At 36.6% G+C, this 24,090-nt stretch overlaps 1 protein-coding gene across 3 annotated transcripts; it reads right to left on the minus strand.

Annotated features, from left to right (window-relative positions):
• Window positions 1-1,050: 1,050 nt before the first annotated feature.
• LOC125256716 (NACHT, LRR and PYD domains-containing protein 3-like) lies at window positions 1,051-22,792 on the minus strand. 3 transcript variants are annotated; one of them, XM_048172915.1, is made up of 11 exons: window positions 22,709-22,792; window positions 15,894-16,061; window positions 14,972-15,142; window positions 11,496-11,639; window positions 9,160-11,016; window positions 8,887-9,060; window positions 7,514-7,687; window positions 6,350-6,523; window positions 3,139-3,297; window positions 3,004-3,050; window positions 1,051-2,656 (listed from the first exon to the last, which is right to left on the minus strand). In XM_048172915.1, the coding sequence occupies exons 2-11, from the start codon at window positions 16,040-16,042 to the stop codon at window positions 2,133-2,135; spliced, it is 3,573 nt and encodes a 1,190-aa protein (XP_048028872.1). In that variant the 5' UTR covers window positions 16,043-16,061; window positions 22,709-22,792; the 3' UTR covers window positions 1,051-2,132. The 3 variants fall into 3 exon arrangements, with proteins under 3 accessions (XP_048028872.1, XP_048028873.1, XP_048028874.1); XM_048172916.1 differs by lacking the exon at window positions 14,972-15,142; XM_048172917.1 differs by lacking the exon at window positions 7,514-7,687.
• Window positions 22,793-24,090: the final 1,298 nt, after the last annotated feature.

A 24,090-nucleotide genomic window follows, 5' to 3' on the forward strand; every position in this document is an offset into this window, starting at 1 on the left:
CTAAAACCTCACCACCCTTCTGTTCTTCCTTCCACAGAACCTGACGTGGCAGCCGTCGAGCCCCCCCTTCCACTCATCCTGGACGATGGGACTGCCTACGAGGTTCGAGAGATCCTGGACTCCCGGCGCCGTGGTGGTCTATTAGAATATCTGGTCAATTGGGAAGGCTACGGCCCCGAAGAACGCTCATGGGTCCCCAAGAATGATATCCTTGATCCTACTCTGTTACAGACTTTCCACACCAACCACCCAGACAGACCTGCCCCACGACCTCGAGGACGACCACCACGACGTCGGGGTCCTCGGCCCTCAGGAGCGGGCCGTGGGAGGGGGGGGTACTGTCACAGACACGTCAGGTTCCACCTCACTCCCTTACCCACGCACTCAATCACCGGAATTCTAATCACCGCCACCTGAAGCTCATCATCACAGTCATCAGCCACACTACATAAACCCCACACTCACACACACACATTGTCCGGTCTCGTTCGTGATACAACCTGTTGTATACTTACCTCAAGGACTCTCAAAGTGATACTTACCTGTCTTCATCATCTCCTTCGTCTCCAGTACTCCTCGTGTTCCTACCTGCCTGTGTGTGTGAGTGTTCCAGTCTGCCATCTCCAGCGTCTCCTTCCACCATCACCTGCAGCACAATACAAAGGACAGTATTACCTCTCATTCATCTCCAAGACCTCCATTATCACCATTCACTTACCTGTTGCTCTGCTGATTGTCTCAATAAACAACCCAACTGCTTTTATCTCTGCTTCCGGTGTCTCTGTTGTAACAATATGTCAGTTGAATTAAGATTGTGCCAGACAGTAAATCTGTCATCCCTGTGGGGTCTGAGGATTTTTGGGGCCATGGAGAAGTTTTGACATGCCCAGACATTTGTGCTTTTTTCAGTTGTGTATAAAAATATTAATGGTAAAATTGTTGTTACACTGTATTCAGTATGAACTACGCTACCATAATATGTGAGCAACATGTAAAACAATAAAAAATGAAGTCACTGATATAAGGCCACAAAACAAATACTAAACTCTCTTATATTAAACAGAGAACTTTTATTAACAAAAGGAATAAGACAGCTTAATTAACAAAGCAAATAAGCATGGCATGCACCTTGCAATAGGCCTAATATAAAATAACAAATAACTTACACAAAGTTTAAATAAAAAACTGAAAAACAGCAAACACTGTGGAACCAAATAAATAAGAAACAAATATAAACTTGCTTATATACATACAACATAGAACTTATAAACAGAGAACATTTGAAGAGTTAATTTGCAAAAACATAACTCCATTTGTATTTATTCTCACAAATCATGTTTTTTTATTGTGTATTCCAAATAATATCAATCAAACTGCAGTTGGGTTGTTTTGATTAAGTAATAATAACTCCAAAAAATACTAAAGTAACTTACAAGATTAAGGTTCATTAAATTTTTTTTTCCATATTAAAAGTTTTTTTTGACAAAAGCAGATAATACCACATTTAATAATACCATGTTTCAGAGTTTGACCAAACCAAGTAATTGCTTTGTAATTGCACTTAAAACACACTCAAACACACAAACGCACACACACACTGCAAAAGACTGACACACAAAAACACTCAGACAGATGCAAAAGGACAACCAAGGGTTCAACATGTAAGAAGTGTATGGTGTAAAAGGACTTGCAGGAGTTGAAATTAAAAATACACAATCAATTTTAGTCAGCTTTGACGAAACTCCCCTCAGCTAGCACGTCTTTTTGAAGTGACTAGCAGCCTTGTCACCTGACCTGAATACTGCACGCTGATTCGCTAAAAGGGACTTATCGGTTTCTGTACACAAACAACCAGGCCGCTTGTCGGTTTCTGCTGTAGAACTTGAACTCGTGATGCCTTGACAGTGGAAAATACCGGCTTTTCTCACAAAATGTATTTAGGGTTCAGAATGTTCTATATTTGAAGAATGACACACAGCAGTCAGTTAATGTTTTTTTTTTAAAAGTGGCGTTTATCGTTTTTGCAAATGAACTCTTCATTTATTAACAAAACGAATAAGACAGCTTGGAGGCATGTCATGCCCCATGCTGAGCTGTGCTGCGACTCTTACACTGTGCTGTTCTCTTTTTACTTACTGACACAGAGACACAGAATCAAAAACTGTAAATCCAGCATAGAGAGACTCAGTGAATGTGTTGTTGAACGTGTGCAAATGAGTGAGAGTGTTTGTGTCAGCGACACTGTAGAAGGACAGAATGCCAGCTGACAAATCCACATACACTCCAACTCTTCTACAGGAGTGTGAAGGAACACATATGTCAATTGAAATAAGATTGTGCCAGACAGTAAATCTGTTATTAAAGCATATTAGACTCCAAGAGTTTTTATTGTATCCAAATTCACAGGAACAACTTCCTCCTTTCCTTCTGATTCCTTTATATGTCACTGATATAATAGCATTTCCACTCCATTCAGCCTCCCAGTAACAGCGTTCAGACAGAATCTCTCTAGAAAGAACCTGAGGACACCCATCAAATCTCTCTGGATGATCAGGATATGATTGATACTCTTCCACATTTGTCGCCTTTCTGTTCTTCTCAGATAAAATGAGGCGAGTGTGTGCTGTGTTTGGATCCAGTGTGAGATTACAGGCATCTAAACACAAAAAGAGACATTTAACAATCACAAAGCGTGTGTGTTTTCTTGTATACAGGGATTATGAGAACACAAATGTGTATAATGACATGGGTATTATATAATATAAACATGGTTTATGATAACACTTCCTGTGTCCTTCCTGTAAACCAAATGGCTTAAACATACTAAACAGTGTTTTTTGGAATTCAAAAAATGCAGAAGGTTTTCTGTGATGGGTAGGTTTAGAGGTATGGTAAGTGTAGTGGGATAGAATATACAGTTTGTACAGTATAAAAATCTTTATGTCAATGGAGAGTCCCTGTAAACTATGTAACAAGTATGTGTGTGTGTGTGTGTAGACATACATTTGTGTAGCCCTGTTGTAATCCTCAACTTTCCTCCATGATCCACACTGTAAAACACAAAGCATAAAACACACAGTCAGCAGACCTGATACAATCAGTAAACACACACAAGCATATACAGTCGTGTCAACATACTTAAGTGTGCAGCTTGAATGGTTCAGTCTATCAGACAGCAGCTTTACTCCTGAATCCCCTAGGTGATTGTAGCTCAGATCCAGTTCTGTCAGATGTGAGGATTTTAGAGCTGAAGACAGATAACAACAGCCCTCCTCTGTCACCATGCAGCCAGACAATCTACAGAAAAGACACAAAAGTCCAATTTGACAAAGAAAGATCTCTATTTATCACCCCATGACCTGGGGTGCATTTCCCAAAGTGTTGTCAGCCAGCTATGGTTGAAAGTTTAATTTAACTCTATTGGTAACAACAGAACTTGCTACCACTCGGCAACAATGTAAAAGTAGAGGTTGTTGTCTGGCTCCAGAGGCAATTGTATGCAAATTATTGTGCCCCTGTGATGTCACATGCCACCTTGGATTCAATTTTTTTTTCATTGATAACAAGGACATTTTAAATTATGGAACTTAAAGGATGTATGAATGATACAAAGACTTCTTATATGCCAAAAGATCAAGGAAAAATAGATTTCTCTTGTCATGACCCCTTTAATGTCGAGCCTGATCTCCATTTGCAACTTTCTTTTATTCAGCCTGACTTAATGCTGCACTTAATAAATGTTAACTCAGTGCTTCCCACACATAGACTTTACTTGGGCGGGCCACCCAGGTATATTAACGGCCGCCCAAGTATAATTGGAGACACATTTATGCTTTTATTATTTTTATCCTCTTATACTTTTGTATTCGCCCAAGATAATGAAACCATCCGCGATCGATTAACTAGTAAAATTTCTCTCCTGGCACTACGCGTTTTGTAGCTGCTTGTTCTGTGCACAAGAACTGTTTACTCCTGCCAACAATTCCACGTGCGCTACAGAGAAGCAGTTAATATTTCACAAAGAGCGCTGCATCTTGCAAAGTCACAAGGCGGCGCTGTTGTGCGTTCTATGCTTCTACAGGCTCGCACAACAGCGCTTCAGACGGCTTCAAAGTGATTCTCAATCAATGAAAAGCGCAGATGTATGCCAAACGATTGCTAATGAACTCAAGTTGATGAATTATGACAATGTCTACTTTATGGCCTTTATATAATATTTTTTAGACGGTTGTAAGAATGTGAAGGATCAGCCCGCATTTCAAAATAAGAGTCCTGATGTGTTTCGAGCTTGTTTATATAATTAAAAGTCACACACTAAGTTTTTTTTCTTCTTCTTCTAGGCATTATTAGTATTTTGGTTACACAATAAATTGTATTTAATTTGAGTTACATTTAATTCATAGTAAATTATTGTAGTCTCCCCCACAAGAAGAAAAGACCAAGAACATTATATGACCTGTATATTATTCATTATATAAATTTTACTAATAAAATGTATGTCCCATTCACTGAGAGAGACACTATATGACAGCAAGGAGAACATAGGAAAAGGAGAACCATTTAAATGCTGTAATTTTGCATAATTTACAATGCATAAAAATGCATAACATTAATATGTAAATAAATGTAGTAGTATGTTATGTAATTAAAATTATTTTTAATGAATAAAAATACTGTTACAAATCACACATTATTTGTTGTTTGTCACATAGTAGACCATTTTTGTGCCATGGGTAAAGGAGGATTATTCCCCTGGCTACCACCGCAAGTATATTTCAAACCTGTGGGAAGCACTGTAACTACTGAACTACTGATCTAGATAGATTTGAAAATGCTTATTTTTCTCTATATTTTGGCCCCCCTTCTACAATAGAATGAAACTGTAAAAAAAAAAAAAAAAAAATACTGGTAACACTTTATTTTAGGGTCTATTAACTAGTTGCTTATTAGCATGCATATTGCTAGAGTATTATTTACCAGTACTTATTAAGCACATATTAATGCCTTATTCTACATTAACTTATTCTACATTCTTAATCCTACCCAATTCCTAAACTTAACAACTACCTCACTAACTATTAATAAGCAGTAAATTAGGACTTTATTGAGGGAAAACTCATAGTTAATAGTTTACATGTGTTCCCTATTCTAAAGTGTTACCAAAATACTCTCCAAGGACGATAAATTTGAAAATGTTGTTTTCTTGATGTAGTGTGGTCTGCAAAACTGTAGGTATTCAATAACAATGGCACACAGTAATTTGATGTATATTGTTCATATAGGTCAATGCTGAATGGATTTTTTCAGTTAATAGGGTACTGTTAACAGCATCACTCCAGTACTTGAAGTTATTAGAAATGATTCAACCCTCATTGCAAATCAGGTTTATTGGCGATAGACTTTAAGGTGTTTGTAATGAACAAATCAAACAAAAATAATTGAAATAGCTCAACAAATGTTTCAAGTGGTTTCCCCAAATTCAACAGAAAATGCAACTTTTAATGACTTTTGCAGTCTTTTTCAAAAAATTATTCAACCCCTTCATGGTAAGCATCTTTGGTACTTAGTAGAACACCCTTTGCTATGTGTAAATAGCCTGTCTTGTTGGCAATGGCTATTTAAACTAACTCCACCCACATCTGGTTGGGCCACACAAGATTAAAAAAAAAAGACACGCGCCACTTAATGTCTGCAGTGGTGAAGGCCATAGGGAGTGTGGTGCCTGAAAGTAACTTTTTATGCATTCAACTCAAGTTCGAATACGCCTTTTGCTGAACTTGCTCTTCTATCTTTTCCCATCACACATCAGATCGGAAAGCCATTTATTTTCAATGAAAGTAAAGTGCCTAACATCTGTTTAATAAGTGTTTATCGGTTAGGGGTAGGGGTAGGTGTAGGGAGGGCTTTATTGTCCCAATAAAGCGGTAATCATTTAATAATTTTAATATAGTCATTTACACTCTGTTATTACTGAATCATGTTAATGTACAATAATACTGTGGTGCAAATAGTATCAGCCATTATTTAAAAGTAAATAGCACCCAACAACTATTTGCACTTATTGCAAAAAACTGCTACTTTTATACAGTGTAAATAGAAAATATAGGTATTTTCACTTATTGTAAGTAGCATATTGTTAAGAAAATGCTGCTATTGTCAGTGTAAATAGATTGTCACTATTTTCTGTAAATAGCATCTATTGCTAAGAGAATATGCTATTTTCACTTAGTGTAAATAGCCACTGCAGCAACTAGGTTCTGCTAAGACATTACAAGCACCCAATAAGTAAAGAGCAGGATAAAACTGACATGTTTACTTTGATGAGAGTAATTCTTAATCTGTTAAATACCTCAGTATGTTCAGTTGACAGTGTGAACTCTCCAGTCCAGCAGACAGCCGCTTCACTCTGAAATCCTGCAGGTCATTGTTACTCAGGTCCAGCTCTCTCAGATGGGAGTTTGATGATTGTAGAGCTGAAGACAAACTGTCACAGCACTGACCAGTGATATTACAGGTGACCAATCTAAGCAGAACAATAAAGAAGTAAGAAACTTCAACCTTGAAGGGGACCTATTTTGCAAAACTCACTTTTAACATGGTGTTTGAACATTAATGTGCAAAATAGAGTATCTCAAAGAAGTGAGTACACCCCTCACATTTTTGTAAATATTTTATTATATCTTTTCATGTGACAAGACTGAAGAAATTGAACATCTGCCCAGAAACCTGTGTAACATCATGTCAGATCATAATGGGTTAAGACTTTTGCATGTTAAATAATGTTGCAAATGCCAGTAAACTGACAACTGCAAACTGCATAAATTTTGTTTCTGAGACTCCTACAAATGCATTTGTAAAGCTATAAAAATGCATTTGTGCAAGCTATAAAAATTACTGTATCCATGTCTTTTTAATGTTAATTTTTCACTGTTTGTCTTAAGTAAATCCTGACTTCTTTTTTAAGGGCCAAAGAGTGTCTGCTCTGGTGCAAACTGTTAGTAAATCTGACCCATGACCTTTTAAGAGTATTTTCCCTTCCACATGCCTTACATAGGAATCATTTATTTAGTTTGGAGTGCAGTGTATGTTCAATATGAAAACAATACTGAAGAATATGTGGCCACACATGTACATGGCACATGTAAACAAGCAAAGAAGATGTGGGGGAAACAGGATGTGCAGACAAAAGAGTGAACTCACTTGACTCACCTCAACTGTTCAGCAAAAATGTCTAACATTTTGTGTATTGCTTGTAGTGCATTTATTTATTACTATGCATTTGTATTTTGAAAATTACTTGACTAAATTCAACTGTTTTATTTTACTTTTTTACTTTAAATAGTACTTTTATAATTAAAATTAAATAAGTAATTTTTATTTGATATTTAAATTATATAAACTGCTTAAAACCATGCTACATCCAAATTATATTTTTTTAAACCACACTTGGTCTTTACTCACAAGCTATTTTTTGTTAAAATCTTTTATTTAGAGCTAAATGTGATAGGCAAACCTCAGTATGTTCAGTTGACAATGTGAACTCTTCAGTCCAACAGACAGCTGCTTCACTCCTGAATCCTGCAGGCTATTGTTACTGAGGTCCAGCTCTCTCAGATGGGAGTTCGATGACTGTAAAGCTGAAGACAGACTTTCACAGCAATCACCAGTCAATCTACAACCTGTCAATCTGAAGAAAAACAAAACACGTGAGTATACCCAATAATTGCCTATTACAAAAGTTGATACTAATTCTGTTTTTATAAATATCACCTTTGAATTAGATATTTCAATATACTTTATTATACAAATGTTTTGTTAAGATAAAATTTATAGATGGATATGTAGAGTCATTTAAGACATAAATGATGATTAAGAGGAAAACCAAATAAATAAACTTTAGGAAGGGGTGTCAAACTTGTCTCCTAGAGGGCCACTGTCCTGCAGAGTTTAGCTTCAACCGGCTACAACACACCAGCCTGGAAGTTTCTAGAACTTCTACAAACCTTGGTTAGCTGGATCAGGTGTGTTTAATTAGGGTTGGAGCTAAACCCTACTTTGCCCTGATGTAGTAGATGAGTAGATCTTTTCGCATCTCTAGAGAAGACTTATTGTCCACTGTGGTTCTCCCTCAGCTCCTCTTGGGCTGGACACCATGGTGTAGAAGTGGCAGAGCTTAAATCTGTATGCTTTTCCCCGTTTGTTCTGCTCCCAGGAGTTCTAGAGAGAGTTCACCTGGTTGGCCTGAGTTTGGTTTTCAGACCTCGTTTCTCTCCTTGATGGCTCTCCTATATAGATTTCGTCCAGGAGGGAACTGCTCTCTCGGGCAAAGGGGTCAATATTTAATTATATATAATCTATATTTAATTTATAATTTATGCAGTGAAAACTATGAAGTGTTTGATAACTTATTCAATTTCTGTATCTATCCTACCTGTTAGACCTAAAAATCTTAAAGCACTGTTTACAAGGTTACATGGGTCAAAAACAACAAAAACAATAACTTTGCATTTTGACAGGTCTGGTCTGACTGGGCCAATAGAAAAAAAATTGAAGGTAACAGGTGATTGTGGCATTTATTATAATGGTTTTATGTGAAAATTGTTTTAAAGTTGTTATATCATTTAATATAATGTTTAGTCTTATACATTTTTAAAATATGATAGCTTTCAATTATATTGTAAAGCTATATGCCTTTAAGTAATAAAAATCGGTTTCATAGAGACATCAGTAGCGATACTGGAATTAGTGATACTGGCTTTCCTTCATAAAAAAGATGCCATTAAACAAATATTTAAAATACAATACAATGACATTAACTGATTTATTTAAACAAACTATTCATTAACATATTTCAACATACTGAATGAATATGTGTAAAACTCAAACCTCAGTATGTTCAGTTGACAGTCTGAACTCTTCAGTCCAACAGAGAGTAGCTTCACTCCTGAATCCTGCAGGTTATTGTTATTCAGGTTCAGCTCTGTCAGACAGGAGTTTGATGATCGCAGTGCTGAAGACAAACTTTCACAATGCTGATCGGATAGATTACATCCAACAAGTCTGTAGTGAAGAATAACAATGGAGTGAAGAGGAGATGGGTGGCTAATGTTATCTGTATTCTGTGATTGACAATAAAAAATATGTAAATAAAATACTCACAGAGCTTTTCTGCAGTTAACCACAGCTGGTATTAGTCTCCTTCTACCCACATTTGATGTGTTGTATTTATTGAGATCAAATTCATCCAGTACTTCCTCTGACATCTGAAGAATGTAGGTTATTGCAGAGCAGTGACCAGGGGAGAGTTTATTCTCTGAATGTTCACCCGATTTCACAAACTCCTGAATCTCTCTGTACAGAGTCTGATCATTTACTTCAAGAAGACAGAAGAACAGACTGATGGATCTGTCAGCCAATAGACCATAACTTTCCTTAATTTTGTCTTTAATGTACTGTGTGATTTCTCTGATGGTCTCTGAGCTTTTTTCTGTAAGTGTCAGTAGATCCTCTAAGAGTCTCTGATTAGACTCCAGTGAGATGCCCAACAGGAACCGCAGAAAAAGATCCAGGTAACCATTATTACTCTGAAGAGTTTTAGTAACTGCTGATTTTAGAAGCTCACACAAAGACTTTGGCTTAGATGTGTAGCTCTCAGATCTGTTATCCAGAAAGAACTGCAATGGTTCCATTTTCTTCATCAGATGGGAGTAAAATACACATAAAGCTGCTAGAAACTCCTGAAAGCTCCGATGTATGAAGCAGTAGACTTTCCTGTGATGAATCACAGATTCCTCCCTAAAGGTCTCAGTGCAAATCCCAGAATACACTGAGGCATCAGTGATGTCTATGCCACACTCGCTTAGATCCTCCTCGTAAAACATAACATTGCCCTTAATCAACTGTTTGAAAGCCAGTTCAGCAAGTTTCAAAATCACTTCTCTGTTGGACTGCAAGAGATTCTTTGGATCTCTCTCTTCATACTTCTGATTCCTTGTGTTTATCTGAATGAGTAGAAAGTGGATGTACATTTCAGTCAGAGTTTGAGGGATTTCTACACTGTCATCTAGTTTCAGGAGGTTTTGAAGCACATTGGCTGAGATCCAGCAGAAGACGGGTATGTGGCACATGATGTGGAGGCTTCTTGATCTTCGAATATGTGAGATGATTCTGCTGGCTTGATGCTCCTCACTAATTTTTTTCCTGAAATATTCTTCCTTCTGAGGGTCACTGAATCCTTGAATTTCTGTCACACGGTTGATGTATTTGGAGGGGATCTGATTGGCTGCTGCTGGTCTGGAGGTGATCCAGATGTGAGCAGAGGGAAGCAGCTCTCCTCTGATGAGGTTTGACATCAACACACCCACTGATGAAGACTCATTTACATCAGAAACTGTCTCACTGTCTGAAAACATCAGTGTAATTCTGCTTTCATCCAGACCATCAAAGATGAACACAACTTTGCACTCCTCGTAATTCTTTGAGTCAGGATTTTGAAGTTCAGGATTGAAGTCACCCAGAAGTCTGTGAAGACTGTACTGATCTTCTTTAATCAAGTTTATCTCCCGAAATGCAAGCAAAAACATGAAATCTACATCCTGATTGGCTTTTCCCTCAGCCCAGTCCAGAATGAACTTCTGCACAGAAACGGTTTTTCCAATTCCAGCAATGCCTTTAGTAAGAACAACCTTTATTTTGTCTTTCTGCTCACATCCTGGTTCAGCCAAAGGTTTAAAGATGTCATTGCAGCTGATTGGAATGTCTTGTGAGGGTTGTGTTCTGGGAGTTTTCTCCATATGCAAAACCTCATGTTCTTCATTCACCTTTTCACTTTCTCCCTCTATGATGTACAGCTGTGTGTAGATCCTGTTCAGAAGAGTTTGATTCTCTTGTAGTTTGATCCCCTCAAATAAGCTCTCATTCTTGTTCTTCATGCTGGTTTTGTGTTGGTCTTTGGCTTTCTGTAGTTCATCATCTTTTGGTAAGTTAGAATCCTGCAGTTCTCCAGTCTGATCATCTCTATCCACACAACAGGGGAAAAAACACATAGAATGAATGAGGGCACTAGCTGCAAGATTGTCTAGTAAAGCCATGTGTCATTCTCAAAACCAACTGAGACACAACCCTGCTGAAAAAATCAAAAATGAATTACATGACTATTGGTGATTATGTCATTAATGAACAAATAAACCTTGTCCTCAGCTTTGGCGTATGACATAGCGCTGCCCAAGACTATTGCTCCTACATAACAGTTTAATTTCATCACCTTGGGTCATTATATTTTTCACAGATCTCTGCTTGCTCTAAATCAGATACAGATAAATTAGCACAGTAAAGTTTACATTATATAATGCATTAATAAGAGAACTGTTGTGTGAATTAATTCTATCTGGCAGTGTCTCTCTACTAATTGTAAAGCTGTGGTTTTTAGTTACTAAGAAAAATATATATACATACAGATAATTCTCGCTTGTCCCCAGTACTGGTTATTGTCTCACCTGGGGTTGAAGATCACTTCTCCATCACTGAAGGTGACAGGGATTCTCATGGATTCATTACTCTTCATAGACACACAGCTGGGCTCTAAAGATGTTGCTCTCTGGTTCTGAACTCCCTCCTCTGTCACCTCACCTCGTGCTCTCCTACAATTTAATCATGATTTTCAACCCTTTATAAACACTGATAATATAAATGATACATAGGAAGAAAAAAAATAGACAATTCTAATAATTAATATTCTATAATGCAGGTTTGCTGAATCTCACACAGTCAACAAGAATTTTTTTTCCCCTTTTCTAGAAAGAGGTGGGAAGCAGCAGGTTATTTTTCATTTAAAGAGACACATATGCCCAAAAAGTAGCATTTTAGGGCATGGTATAATAAATTATCTGTGTTGTATTTTGATCCATCAATCCATCCATCATAAAAGTAATCCATATGGCTCCAAATGGGTTAATAAAGGCCTTCTGAGTAGGGGTGTTGAAATTAATAGTTTCTACGATGGATCGCAATATACACACGGATGGTTCGGTATTGGTTCAGTAATAGACCATAACCGATTATAACGTACTGACGCTTTTCTAATGTCATTTGTCACGTAAAAAAAAAAAAAAAAAAAAAACAGATGAAAGGATTCAAATCACTGTCACTCTTTATTAGGGTTGGGAACCGAGAACCAGTTCTCATCTGGAACCGGAAGTATTTTTTTAAAAGAACCGGAACCATGCAAGACTTCTAAGTTTCGGTTCCGAAAATGGTTCTGGTGTGATGGATGGTCAAAGTGCGAGCAGCATATCCTTTAACAGAGACATCTCACATCATGAATTTTCAAGTTCAAGTTCAAGTTCAAGTTCGGTTTATTTCTAAAGCACGTTTAAAAACGGCCAGGCCGACCAAAGTGCTGTACAACAATTAGAAGAGAAGTGTACATAAAATATAAAAGAAACAGTTAAAAGACAAAGAAACAGAAGGCAGAAAAATATGGACATTATATACACACACATACTCACATATCCACAAATATATACATCCATATGTATACACACATACATATACCCCTACATTATATATGTAGATATTTGCACGTACACACACACGTACATACATGAGACATACATGATATACGCATACATGCACATACAAATACACCCTATGTACACATATATAGACATACATATACATGCATGAACATACACATATATAATTACACTCAAATACCTACATTATATACCAAAAGCGTGAGAGAAAAGATGAGTTTTAAGGCATGATTTAAACTCAGATAAACTGGAGGCCATTCTGACAGAGTTTGGAAGATTGTTCCAGAGCGTGGGGCCAGCCACTTCAAAAGCTCGATTTCCCCTTGTCTTTAGACGGGTTCTAGGGATCTTTAAGAGTAGTTTTCCCTCCGATCTCAGTCGTCTCGCAGAAGTGTAAGGGTGAAGAAGGTTGGTCAGATAGGAGGGAGCTAGATTATTTAAAGACTTATATACAAGTAGTAGGATTTTATACTCGATTCTAAACTGGGTGGGCAACCAGTGTAGAGATCTCAGGAGGGGCGTAATGTGATCGAATTTCTTACGCCTCTTCAGAAATCTAGCTGCAGCATTTTGGACTACTTGTAATCTAGAAATTTGGGTTTTTGCGATCCCGTAGTACAGGGAATTGCAATAGTCCAGTCGTGATGTAATGAAGGCACGGATTGCAGTCTCTAAAGAGCCCTCCGAAAGGAAGGATTTGATTTTTGAGAGAGAGCGAAGATGGAAAAAACTTGAACCAACAACGGTACTTATTTGTTTGTCAAATTTCAGACAGTTGTCAATAACCACTCCCAGATTCCTCACTTGGGGAGAGATAAACGAACTTAATGACTCAAGATCAATTTGATTTTGTGTTCTGGAGTCAGAGGGGCTGAAGACAATGACTTCCGTTTTATCTGAGTTCAGGAAAAGAAAATTATTGGAAAGCCATGATTTAACATCGTCCAGACACGCTAATAAGAGTATGGAGAGGAGATTTTTCTTTTCCTGTTACAGGCAGATAGATTTGCATGTCATCTGCGTAACAATGGAAAGAAACGCCATGTTTCCTAAAGATGGAGCCCAAAGGAAGTAAATAAAGAGAGAAAAGGGTGGGAGCTAAAATAGAACCCTGAGGAACACCGCAGCTTAGATTGCCTAAGGAGGAGGTGAAATTACCGACTTTAACTGAGAAGCTTCGATTAGTTAAAAAAGATTTAAACCAACTTAAGACCTCCCCCCGTAGACCGACGCAGGATTCCAGGCGAGAGACAAGAATCTCGTGATCAACAGTATAATTTTATAGCAATGAAAACACTTTAAAAGCCCTCACGCAGCGCTACTCATATGCATAAGATTTCAATGCAGAGAGAGAGGTGCCCAAAGCTGCACGATTAATCTTTAAAAGATCGCGTTCTCGATTTCATTATCACCCACATGATCGCCCATGTACATTAAATCTTTGACGAAAATAAAATTGCGACATTCAAATCTGCAATCGCGCTGCCATTGATCTGAAGAGAGTTGTCATGTTTAAATATAAACAGCTTCACAAATAATCTTTTCAAATGCACAGTATCATTATTTATGTGACAAACAGGCCTATTCCAGTTATAACAGAAGTATACAAAAGTTTATTATTCAGATAGAAACGCTGATGTTTATGTATAATAAATTAACTTCTGTTCTGAAAGTGACAACTGTATCAATTGCATTGTTACGCCACAAGGTGGCAACAAAATTACTGTTAAAAATGTGTCTATCACTGAATCATTCTTTCAGAAACAAGTCTTAATGAATCCAACTTACAAAAATATTCTGTTTTACCTGTCTGAATCTTACATGTGTGTTCAAGCATCTTATCTAATTTGTGGTAACACTTTATAAGGTTCATTTATGAACTAACCATGAGTAATACATTTGTTACTGTATTTGTTAATCTTTGTTAATGTTAATAAAATATAGACGATCAGAATTTGTTCATGTTACTTCACAGTGCACTATTGTTAACAAATACAACTCTTGATTTTAATAATATATTAGTAAATGTTGAAACTAACATTAACAAAGATTAATAAATGCTATAGAAATGTAGTTAATTATTTGTTCATGTTAATGTAGTTAACTTATGTTAACTAATGAACCTTATTGTAAAGTATTAGCAAATTTGTTGAGATAAATTCATATCTATTAAATTCATTTTACAACATTAATAAACACAAAAAGGACTGTTTGAGTCGAGTATTGTGCATTTTTCCCTTACTACTATTTTTTATTAGTTTTTTAATTATTTTAATGAAACCGGAATCATTAGGCAGAACCGGAATCGGAACCGGAAACTTTCTCACGATTCCCAACTCTACTCTTTATAGACACAGCTGGATACCGGACATAATGGATTCTTTCCGATGAAAATGAAAAGTTTTGGCTCTTATCTCCAGTACTGGTTATTGTCTCACCTGGGGTTGAAGATCACTTCTCCATCACTGAAGGTGACAGGGATTCGCATGGATTCATCACTCTTCATAGACACACAGCTGGGCTCTGGAGATGTTGCTCTCTGGTTCTGAACAGGATCTCCCCCTTCCTCTCTCTCCTCAGAGAGACTCATTTTAACAAGTGGTGCTCTCCTATAATTTAATCATGATTTTCAGTCCGTTAGAAACACTGAGAACATAAATGACAATCCTAATTAACAATATTCTATAATGCAGGGTTGCCAAATCTCATACAGTCAACAAGAAAACAAAATGTTTTTCTGGAAAGGGGGTGGGAAGCGGCAGGTTATTTTACATTTAAGGAGACACATATGCCAAAAAATTTAGGGCATGGTATAATAAATGATCTGTGGTGTATTTTGAGCTGGGGATACCTGTGACTTATTTTACATCTTGTAAAAAGGGGCATTGTAGGTCCTCTTTAAAGGGTTAGTTCACCCAAAAATGAAAATTATTCCATAATTTACTTCTCAAGCCATCTTAGGTGTATATGACTTCCTTCTTTCAGCCAAACACAAACAAAAAAAATATCCATCAATCCATACAGCTCCAGAGGGGTTAATAAAGGCCTTCTGAGTAGGGGTGTCAAAATTGATAATTTCTGTGATGCATCGCGATGCAGGCGAGGACGATTCAGTATCGATTCAGTAATAGACCATAACCGATTATAACATACTGATGCTTTTCTGACGTCATTTGTTGCGTACAAAACAGACAACAAAAAAATTTGATAAAAGGATTCAAATCCCTGTCACTCTTCATAGACACAGCTGGATACTGGACATGATGGATTCAGATACTAATAAAACAATAATTCTGATTATCTTTCTGTTGTTTAATTAATAGTTTTGTCTCTTGTCTCTAATACTGGTTATTGTCTCACCTGGGGTTGAAGATCACTTCTCCATCACTGAAGGTGACAGGGATTCGCATGGATTCATCACTCTTCATAGACACACAGCTGGGCTCTAGAGATGTTGCTATCTGGTTCTGAACAGGATCTCCCTCCTCTCTCTCCTCAGAGAGACTCATTTTAACAAGCGGTGCTCTCCTATAATTTAATCATGATTTTCAGTCTGTTAGAAACACTGAGAACATAAATGATATATAAGAGAAAAAAATCCTACAATCCTAATAAACAATATTCTATAATGCAGGGTTGCCAAATCTCACACAGTCAACAAGAAAACAAAACAAACAAAAAAATCTTGAAATCTGTTCATAGGATTTTCATATTTCTTTGCACTTTGTCATTTTCATGACAGCTAACTATGTAGTGGTCATTTTGCAGAGAAAATAAAAAAATGAGGTGTGCTTGTGCCAGGGAACTAAAATTGTGAATGTGAATTTTCACAGTATCATATGCCACTATGGTTGTTACCAGTAAAATAAAATCATCAAAAGCCATCTTTGCACTGCAGAGGTGGGACAGAAGCTGTCTCTTCAAGTGGCATTAGGTATATGTACACAGACTGCTTAATGCAGATGAGAATTCTTTTACACTGCCATTACAATTGCATAAAAATCATTAAGAGATTGTTTTAAATATACAATTTTAAATATATAAATATGAAATGATGGAATCAATGAAATAATATGTTTAACCCTTATGCGGTCTTCGTTTGGGAAGTACACTCAGGGTCTTCGGGGTCTCCACAGACCCCAGGCAACAAAATGCAATTTTGTAACAAAATGCTTGTTTTTTTAAAAAACATTTAATTTTACTCTGTTTATTAATGTTTTTACTCCATGTTTGTACAGTTTTTGGAGGATTTATCATATTTTTTAAATTTATATAAATAAATTAAAAAAATATTTTTTTAAAATAGGTTTTTATACAAAAACAGCTTTTTATGTAAAATTCACTTTATAAAAGACCCACATTTCTAAATTTCATTCATGGGGATAACATGGATAATTTGACATGGTTTAGTGTAAGATTTTTGCCCATCTTTTGGAAAATGCAGTTTTAAAAGTAAAAAAACTATCATTTTTACCGGTAGATGGCTGCAGAGCTCCACTATATGCTATGTGCTATTTGAATGACTGAAAGACATCTTTTCATAAGTTTTTTTCAGTTGGATTCATATCTAAATATTATGAAATCACAATTATAACAATAAAGGGTACTTTTTGTCAAAGTTTAGTATATTTTGTAATGAAAAAAAATAGTTTTTCAATATTGTTACATTATGATGAGACTCCACTGTGAAAATGGACAAAATTCATCCTCAAAATCAACATTTTGGAAAAATTAATTTTTTTCAGTACAAAAAATGCTAAACTTTGACAAAAAGTATTTTTTATTGTTATAATTGTGATTTCATAACATTTAGATATGAATCCAACAAAAAAAAACTTATGAAAAGATGTCTTTCAGTCAGTCAGATAGCACATAGCAAATAGTGGAGCTCTGCAGCCATCTACTGGTAAAAGTGATTTTTTTTTACTTTTAAAACGGCATTTTCCAAAAGATGGGCAAAAATCTCACACTAAACCATGTCAAATTATCCATGTTATCCCCATGAATGAAAGTTAGAAATGTGGGTCTTTTATAAAGTGAATTTTACATAAAAAGCTGTTTTTGTAAAAATATTAATTCATTTATTTATTTATATAAATTTAAAAGATACGAGAAATCCTCCAAAAACTGCACAAATATGAAGTAAAAACATTAATAAACAGAGTAAAATTACATTTCTTTTTTAAAAAGCAGTTATTTTATAACAAAATTACATTTTATTGCCTGGGGTCTGTGGAGACCCCGAAGACCCTGAGTGTGACCCTTTTCTTTACACTAACATAAAAACAAGATATCACTCCGATTTTTTTTTCTTTGTAGATCTAGAAAGTGTTAACAACGGTACAAAGTTTCATGTCATTTGGACAAAGAGAATATTTTTTTTTATTTGAGCAAACGTCGTTTGGGGTCTGTGCAGACCCCAAAGACCCTATAAGGGTTAAATATGAAACTAAAACAGACAGTAGGTGGCAGCAAGTCACTGTCTTAACGAATGAGTTCAATCATTAATTCAGCTGATTAATTCAATAAGAAAACACCACGTGTTCTTTAGAGGTACAGCAGTTCTGTGTTAAAATTCCTATAACATATGTTATTTAAAAAAGGGTAAAACTCAAGGATCCAAGTCATGACAGGGCGACTATATTTAAAGGTGCCCTTGATTCAAAAATTGAATTTACCTAGGCACAGTTAAATAACAAGAGTTCAGTACATGGAAAAGACATACAGTGAGTCTCAAACTCCATTGTTTCCTCCTTCTTGTCAGCATTCTACCTCCTGTAGTTTGTCTCCATGCCTCTAGAGGCCCCCTGTGTTCCCCTCTGTCTTATTCTTCCTCGTTTGATCTTGTTAGCATTATCCAGGTCACCTGTGCCTTGTTTCTCTTAGGGTATTTTAGCTGTGTTTTTCCTTTTGTTCCTCACTTGGTTTTTGAGTCTTGGCTGCGTGCTACCTGCTTGTTGTTCCAAGTCCTTCCTAGTCCTTCCATGCTACCTCAAGTAAGGTGTTCTTAGTTATTTCATTGTTAAGGAGCTCTAGTTTTGTTTTCTCCCCTCGAGGAGCTTTTATTTTTATATGTTTCTCTCATGTTATCAATGCCTCTGTCTGAGAAGAACTTTTGTTAGATTTTTGGCTTGCAAAGACTTTTTTTTTTAAATAAACCAACATTGCCTGGAGTTCTGCCTTGAGTGTTTCATTTGGGTCCAACTTTACAGCCTCTGTGGTCTAGTGGCAGATCTCTCAACTACTACATCAGAGACCCGAGTTCTAGCCCGGCTTGTGACACTTCTTTTATAAATCTCATTTGTTTAAACGACCTCCGAAGAGCAGGCGAATCTCAACATAACACCGACTGTTGCGTAACATTCGCGGGGTCCGCCCCCAATATTTGCATATGCCATTGCCAGCTCATATTCAAGCCATTAGAAAGGGCAGAACGTCTGGATGTGCACAGCAGAATCAACAGACTAGGTAAGCAAGCGAAGACCATAGCAAAAAAGGGCAGATGGAGCAATAATAACTGACATGATCCATGATAACATGATATTTTTAGTGATATTTGTAAATAGTCTTTCTAAATGTTTCGTTAGCATGTTGCTAATGTACTGTTAAATGTGGTTAAAGTTACCATCGTTTCTTACTGTATTCACGGAGACGAGCCGTCGTTATTTTCATTTTTAAACACTTGCAGTCTGTATAATGCATAAACACAACTTCATTCTTTATAAATCTCTCCAACAGTGTAGCATTAGCCGTTAGCCACGGAGCACAGCCTCAAACTCATAGAGAAACAACCGTTAACATCCAAAATAAATAATTTACTCGCATAATTCGAAGCATGCATACAGCGTGCATGACGAACATCTTGTAAAGATCCATTTGAGGGTTATATTAGCTGTGTGAACTTTGTAAATGCGCTGTAATATAGTCCAGAGCTCGTGTGGCAGGGAAGACGCGATTGGCAGGGGGCGGGGTCGAGTGTAGATCAGTGCATAGTTAATGATGCCCCAAAATAGGCAGTTAAAAAAATTTATAAAAAAAAACGGGGGTATTTTGAGCTGAAACTTCACAGACACATTCAGGAGTAGGGCTGGGTATCGTTCAAAAATTTTCGATACCGAGACGATACCGATACCTTGACTTCGATACCGATACCTAAACGATACATTTCTCGGTACCAGTTTTATAAAATCTGTTTAAACAAGATTACATAACCTCAAAAAAATCTTTGATTTTATATTTTAACTTTGTTGACTTTTTTTCAGAATCAAAGACTCATCTCCTGAGCCACTGCGGGGAATAAAAAAAAGCACAAATTAACCAAATTTACCCAACACAATAAATCAGTGCAAATAGTTTTACTAAAGTTTAGTTTTCAATGCAAAAATTAAGTATGTGAGGCTCTTTTTAAATCACTCAGCAATTGTTCTTCTTCAAAAAATTAATTATTATTAACAAGATCAAAGCGGAAGTAAGAGTGACGCAAGTTCGTTGCGTCTTACCGTGAAATAAGAGTTCTGTGTCTTTATTAAAATCAACACATTAATGATTCATCTCTCATCCACCCGCAATTAATTTGAATGTTATTTTTTTATTACTTGGCCCGACCCGCAAATTATCCGCAGTATCAGGAGGACGCTGATACCCCTTTTTCAGCAGAATTGTTCGCGTTCTGGAGCCAGAGGCAGAGCCTGTGCTCGTGCAGGCGAACGAGCCTGTCACGAACCGGTCGCGTGTTTCCATAGACATGAGGAACGAATGCTGATGTAAAGCTGCTGTGTGTTGTACCTGTCCATAACTAGACTATAAAAAACATTGCGCGTTCCGCTGTTTCTGCAAGCAGTGCGACACTTTTGTTTTCTGTTAACAGTATCTGTAGTGAACCGGCTGCTCACATAAACAGCCGTTTCTCTCCCGTCCATTCGGAGATGAACTGAAAACGAAACCGTTGATTCAATCGCCCTCTCACGCGTATAGGTTTATATATTTAGATATAAATAACAATGTAGCGCGACGTTACTTGCTCCTCAACGAGACAGCGAAAGCATTTCTCCGCCCCTCTCCTCGGCTCCATTCTGAGGTACCGAAATTTGGTACCGAATGACAAGACACTTTTCGATACTCGATAGTATCGAGGCAGTTCGATCGGTACCTAAAAAGTATCGAGTTCGGTACCCAGCCCTATTCAGGAGACACTTTAGACTTATATTACATCTTTTAAAAACATGTTCAAGGGGACCTTTAAAATTATATTTTGCTGATAACAGCCATAGTGCCTTATTATTATAATAACTGAATTTTTTGACTAAAATTAAGAACTTGATCATACGATGATGCATACTTAATAAGTTTTGAATAAAATGGCCCTGGAAATCAATTTATGGGGGGAATATGACCTCCTAATAGAAAAAAAGTTTGTTTTTGGAAGTTACATTAAAATGCAGTTGGCTCACATTTAATGTAAGCGCATTTACATTAAATGTGATTAATAGTGGATCATTTCACATGCTTCTGTGTCAAAGTATCAGATTTGTTGAAGGCAGTTGCTTCTGATTATGTGTGCCAAGACAATTAAGAAATCCCGACCAGCGATGTTTTTCGGAATAAAGATGGTATATATATACAGTTAGGGTGATTTTAAATGACTTAAACAGTGATATAAGATTTTGGATAAATTGCCCATCTCTAAGTCATTCATTCCCTGTGCGACTTCTTGCAAATGCACGTCCAAACCTCTTGCGTTTCGTTTAGTCACACCACAAGGTGTCACTGTGGCCTCAAAGCTTTAGCACTGCCACTCTGAGCTCAAATGTTTTTGCAGGTTTGGCCCTCCATAACAGCGGGACCCCACGTGTTTCTTGCCTCCCCTGAGCCCTTTGAGTTTGAACAGACCCCCCCAAAGCATGCGGTAGGTTTAGCAGGAGATAACTGAGAATGAACGGGGGAAAGTCATAGATATGATTGGTTATGATAGGATATGATTGGTTTGTGCATGTTCTTGAGTTATTGAATGAAGACAATAATGATGGCATTAAAGTAAAGTAAACAACTCAGCCATTTAGATGTCTCCTCTTTATGTCACATCAAAATCAAACTTGAAATGGCCTGAAAACATGATGAATGTGGGTTTTTTTTTTACTGAGAAATCAGCTTGGTGAAATTAAAGGTACATCTTTGTGTCTGTGACCAGTGTGTACAAGCTTGATAACTGCTGAAAATAAGTTGACTATTAAGGCCCTGATATACTTCAAACAAAATCAAAGAACGAACTGATGTGACTTCATTTCGAACAAAATCCACTGAAACGTTTGTGTGTGTGTGTGTGTGTGTGTGTGTGTGTGTGTGTACTTGTTTTTGTGAAATATCAGGACACAAATGTGTATAATGACATGGGTATGACATAGGTATTACAAAAAGAGGTGAAATATGAGGACATTCAGCATGTCCCCACTTTTCAAAAGGCTTATAAATCACACAGAATGAGTTTTTGTGAGAAAGTAAAAGTGTGCACAGTTTCCTGTGAGGGTTAGGTTTAGGGGTAGGGGTAGTGTAGGGGGATAGAAAATACGGTTTGTACAGTATAAAAACCATTACGCCTATGGAATGTCCCCACATTTCACAAAAACAAGTGTGTGTGTGTGTGTGTGTGTGTGTGTGTGTGTGTGTGTGTGTGTGTAAATATTGTGCAATTTCATTTCTGGTGTGCCAAAAAGAACCTAGAAGTGCCATCATTGAGCATTTCTTTGTAAACAATAACCTTGTACTATGCACTACTAAGCAGGACAGATGATGCTGTATTAATAACACAAAAAACAATTACAGATTGGGATTTGAAGTTAGAGACAACAGTATCTATGTACGTTTCCTAGGAAGGCCCAGCCCAACCCGTGGCTATGACAATGGTGTAAATAAAAATATAACAAATGTTGACCTCGATGTGAATGTTGATAAAATCTCATTAAAACCTGGATTTATTCATATTTTGCAGAAATGTATTATATGATAAACATTATTAGTTACTTTTGCCTCGCGCCTCGAGTATACCCTGTAGTAAACTCTCAATCGAGTTTGATCATAAATATAAATACCACACACACACACACACACACACACACACACGTCAAGATATTTATATGAAAACTTCATGGAAGTTATGAGAAGGACATTACCGGACTTACCAATAAATATGATAGAACCTGTAGACTTTTGTGCAGCAATCTGAAATGGCGTCTTACAAATGCAAACTTTTGGTTTCGTTTTCTATTACTGTGACTGAATGATCAAATAGCAAGCATTATCGCGAGTGTGATTGGTCTATTCTGACAGCAGAGGGCTGTGATTGGCCAACAGCAGGTACATGAGTGTGCCACTCATCCTTCTCATGTCACCTTCTTTTTTTTGGAGTTAAACGTACGAACTATCCAAGTACACAGGTTTTCATAAATGCCAATCAGACACTGCTCAAATTTTGTAGAGTTATAAAAAAGTCATGAAAAATTATATATATTTGGCTTGGATTAGAATCTGGAAGCCCTTAAAAGAAAACATTAGCACATGGTTCTTACTTGCTTATCTACAAATGTGCTTGAGTCTGTCAAAAATGTTTACTGAGATAAAGTTCCCTTGACATTTGTCAGACATTAGCTTCAAAAAACTTTAAGAAATCATAAATGATTTAGCATAATGGCATAAAACATGTTTTGTCTAAATTATTTTAAAATGTATAAGAGAACATAGTGTAGGCCTAAATGTTTTAATCTACCTATGTGTATCACAACCCATATATTTTATAATGCAAGGATGCAGGATAGGGGTCATCTACTAAGTACTGGTTACACATCCAAATAATACACAACTATCAAATTATCTGCTGAAATTAGATATTAAAATTAGATTTTGAAAAGAATAATAGTAACAATAACAGCATTATTAAGGACATTAATATTTGCTTTTTGCTTAAAGGGGTGGTTCATTGTGATTTTACTTTTTTAACTTTAGTTAGTGTGTAATGTTGCTGCTTGAGCATAAACAGTATCTGCAAAGTTACAGCGCTGAAAGTTCAATGCAAACAGAGATATTGTCTTTTAAAGTTATGGCAGTTTAATGCCTACAAAAACGCCTGGTTTGGACTACAAGCAGCTTGTATAATGGAAGTGGAAGAGTTGTGTGCACCGGACGCGAGCGACGCGTCAAAAGATAATAGAACCCATTATAATAATAATCTGTGATATTTTCTACACTGGATTCGGCGCAGAAGACAGCTCCTTTAAAGAAGACAGCTTATCTTTAACCAGTATCATCATTCTCTGATGATGTGCGTCTGAACTCTGACTGATAGGGTATGACAACTGCCATACTCAAATGCTGCTGTATTTATTAACACTTATTTAACTCAAAACCAGATTCCTGGTTTATTTCATGATGCAGCAAAAATTTAAACTGAAGGGTGTTGTATTTGTGCTTTTCTTATTAATATCTCATGACTGCCACTTTTCTTACTATGTTGCTTACCAGAAGTTTCTGTCTTACCCATGATACTCTCCAAAAAGGTCATGATGTC

The sequence above is a fragment of the Megalobrama amblycephala genome, linkage group LG21 (assembly GCF_018812025.1).
Source record: "Megalobrama amblycephala isolate DHTTF-2021 linkage group LG21, ASM1881202v1, whole genome shotgun sequence".
Classification (NCBI taxonomy): Eukaryota; Metazoa; Chordata; class Actinopteri; order Cypriniformes; family Xenocyprididae; genus Megalobrama; species Megalobrama amblycephala.